We start from the raw sequence: 2876 nt of genomic DNA, 5'->3' as shown, positions 1-2876 counted from the left end.
ATACATAGCAAATGGAGGCATAATCAGTGTTTGTTACCATTTTAACTTTTTAAGCTTACCAAATATGCATCTAAAAGGAGGGGCTTCTAGAAAAATAAAATAAAATAAAATTACCATTCTAAAACCTCACATAAACCACAAAAAGATCGAGTTTGCAGAAGATCCGATCTCAGATCGATCCAAGAAAACATGAGGAGGGCTATTGGTATCGCCGCCTTATACCGCGCCGCGGGTGGCGTCTCCTCCATGCCGGAGGTCGCTGGAAATCACACTCACAACAACCTTCCCCGGATCTTCCATACGGCTCAATTTAGCACCAAAAGCCTAAACTTCTCGTCGAGGACACTTAGTTTATTGTCTAACAAGCTCGCCGACCAGTCAGCTGGCGCGCTGGCTCGCGCAATTGCAGGGACCATGTTATTCTCATTTGCGGCTACGACCCTGGCGGAAGAGGTCCATGCTAAGGAACCCGTGCTTGCGAAATTCCGTCCTGCCGAGGTTGTTCTCTATCAATATGAAGCTTGCCCATTCTGTAACAAGGTTAAAGGTAGATTTTTTTTAGTTTATTGCTATTCATTTTTCGCTAAAAAATGCACATTGAAGTAATTTTTTTTTTTTAAATTACCTGGATTTTGGATTATAGTGCGTCAGAATTCTAAAGGATGTTTGTTTTTATGAAGACTACTATTGTACTTTTAAAAAATGATTTATTTTCAATTTGTTCGTTTTCAATTGGCATAACATTGTAGCGAGAAATTTGTTTTCACGAAGGAATTTCACCTGGAATGGTATTGAGATTGTGAGGCTTTAGTTTTTTTAATTCTTCTTAGAAATTTTTTAGGGCATAGTTTAGAAGTTTACAATCTAATAGCTGGTGATCTTGATTAAACTACCCAATACCCAATCACTGCCATAGCTATGGAATTTCATTTGTAACCTTCACTGCTAGTGTTTAATTTACCTTCTATTTTTAATCCTTAATGTACTGAAAAGAAACTTTTCTTTCCCCCCAAAATTAGGATTTTCTACGTAGATAAAAGGGGATTTCAGTATTATGTACTTGTCATGCGAGTCGCGTTAAAAATTAACGGTCAGGTGGATAGAAACCATCTGCTGTTGACCCAAGTGCTACAAGGTCCAGTATGCTACAAATTTAGAAGGTTTATGACTCAGATATGAGAAAAGAAAAGTTTGGGGCCTTTTTGCATATGTTGAGACTCAAACTATAATTTCTCCTCAAGTTTTTTTATTTTTTATTTATTTGTTTATTGTTTTTACTATTCATTTGTGCTTTATCCCGAAATAAATGAAGTTGTGGTCAGAGTGGTTTATCTATGCTCATTGCCAATTAAGAACTCGAAGTTGGGTGCATTAGTATTAATTAGGTGATTTTTTTTTATTTTTTTTTGGCTCGTTAAGCATTGAGCCTCATTTCGAGGAGGGGACGGAAATTCTAAGTGGAAAAGTGTTTTGTCACATATTTAATCTCTGATTCTCTGGCATCATGAAGTTTTGAGTGGATATCGTATATGTTAGATGGTTGTGTATCTCTGTCTACTAGATTTTGATCATGCGTACTGCTGACACTTATTTTTTCAACATTGGTTTTATTACCCCAGCGGTCTTGGATTATTACGATATTCCCTACAAAGTTGTGGAGGTTAACCCCATCAGCAAAAAGGAAATCAAATGGTCTGATTACAAGAAAGTACCTATATTGATGGTTGATGGTGAACAAATGGTGGATTCTTCAGGTCTTCATTAGTTTACAGTTGAACGTCTTTTTACTATTTCCTGAAAGCTCAGAGATGTTGATAAATAGATACTTTTAGAGATAATGATGTCAAGCAAATTATTTAATCTTTTTGGTTTTTAGTTACAACTTAGTGACTTCCTTCATGCACTCTGAATGTAGTTATAATCGATAAATTGACCCAAAAAATACATCCTGGTGTTTCTGCTGATTCTGTCACAGAAGATGATGAAGAGAAGAAGTGGCGTGGGTATGAGTTATTTTGTTCTTGTTATATTATTGTCGAACTTTTTTCTTTTCATTAATTGCAGAGTCACTTGATGTCCATTTTGTTCAGATTGATCTTCGTTAAACATTTGGCTAAACCCCTCTGCTATAATATTACAGTTAGTATTTTTTTGTCATCTCTGTTATCATTAACTGTTCCTCAGTGGACATTGTTATGTTTTGTCATGATGTTATCTTAATGTTCTACAATCTTCCCCACCCTAACTAGCTGTCGAGTTATATTTAATGGAAATAGACAGTATCTTGACATTTCATCTTGTATCCTGTTTTTTGTATTTATTAATTTTAACTTCATGTTTGATCTGCTTCTTCTGCATCTTAAGGGTTCACTCTCCACGATGTACTTATAACTGTGGTGCATGCATCCTTGATTGTAATGTCTACTCATTATTTCAGGTGGGTGGACAACCATTTGGTACACATGTTGTCACCCAATATATATCGGAGTAGTTCTGAGGCCCTTGAGTCATTCGACTATATCACCAGTCATGGTACGTTTTAATGTCATTACGATAGCTTGTAATGCTGCACGCAAGCTCCTCTTACCTATATAATTCAAAATGCAGTGTTAGACTATCGATTACTGCAAGGATGTGAGGGTTGGGTACAGACAGACACACACTGATTCACTTTTCTAGAAGTATATAAAGAAGTAATTCGCGTAAAGAAGAGAAGAAACTCTTTGGTTGTTGCTAGTACCCCATCTACTTGTAAGATAGTAACATACCAGTTTTAGCTCTTTACATGATTAGAGGGATTTTTTTTGGCTATAAAATATTAAACCCCAAAGCGAAGTCGGCTAATTATTTTTTTCTGGTAGCTGCAGTAAAATTTA

General features: G+C 36.0%; 1 protein-coding gene across 2 annotated transcripts; it reads left to right on the top strand.

Moving 5' to 3' along the window:
- The first annotated feature begins 44 nt into the window (after window positions 1–44).
- Window positions 45–2610, top strand: LOC111375635 (prostaglandin E synthase 2-like). 2 transcript variants are annotated; one of them, XM_022998493.1, is made up of 4 exons: window positions 62–547; window positions 1620–1754; window positions 1916–2003; window positions 2438–2558. In XM_022998493.1, exons 1-4 carry the CDS (start codon window positions 190–192, stop codon window positions 2541–2543), a joined length of 687 nt encoding a protein of 228 aa, XP_022854261.1. In that variant the 5' UTR covers window positions 62–189; the 3' UTR covers window positions 2544–2558. The 2 variants fall into 2 exon arrangements, with proteins under 2 accessions (XP_022854262.1, XP_022854261.1); XM_022998494.1 differs by lacking the exon at window positions 1916–2003 and having other exon boundaries at window positions 45–547; window positions 2438–2610.
- The last annotated feature ends 266 nt before the right edge of the window (window positions 2611–2876 follow it).

Source organism: Olea europaea, unplaced genomic scaffold (genome assembly GCF_002742605.1).
Source record: "Olea europaea var. sylvestris unplaced genomic scaffold, O_europaea_v1 scaffold13937, whole genome shotgun sequence".
Classification (NCBI taxonomy): domain Eukaryota; kingdom Viridiplantae; phylum Streptophyta; class Magnoliopsida; order Lamiales; family Oleaceae; genus Olea; species Olea europaea.
This window is presented reverse-complemented; position numbering and strand designations above follow the sequence as displayed.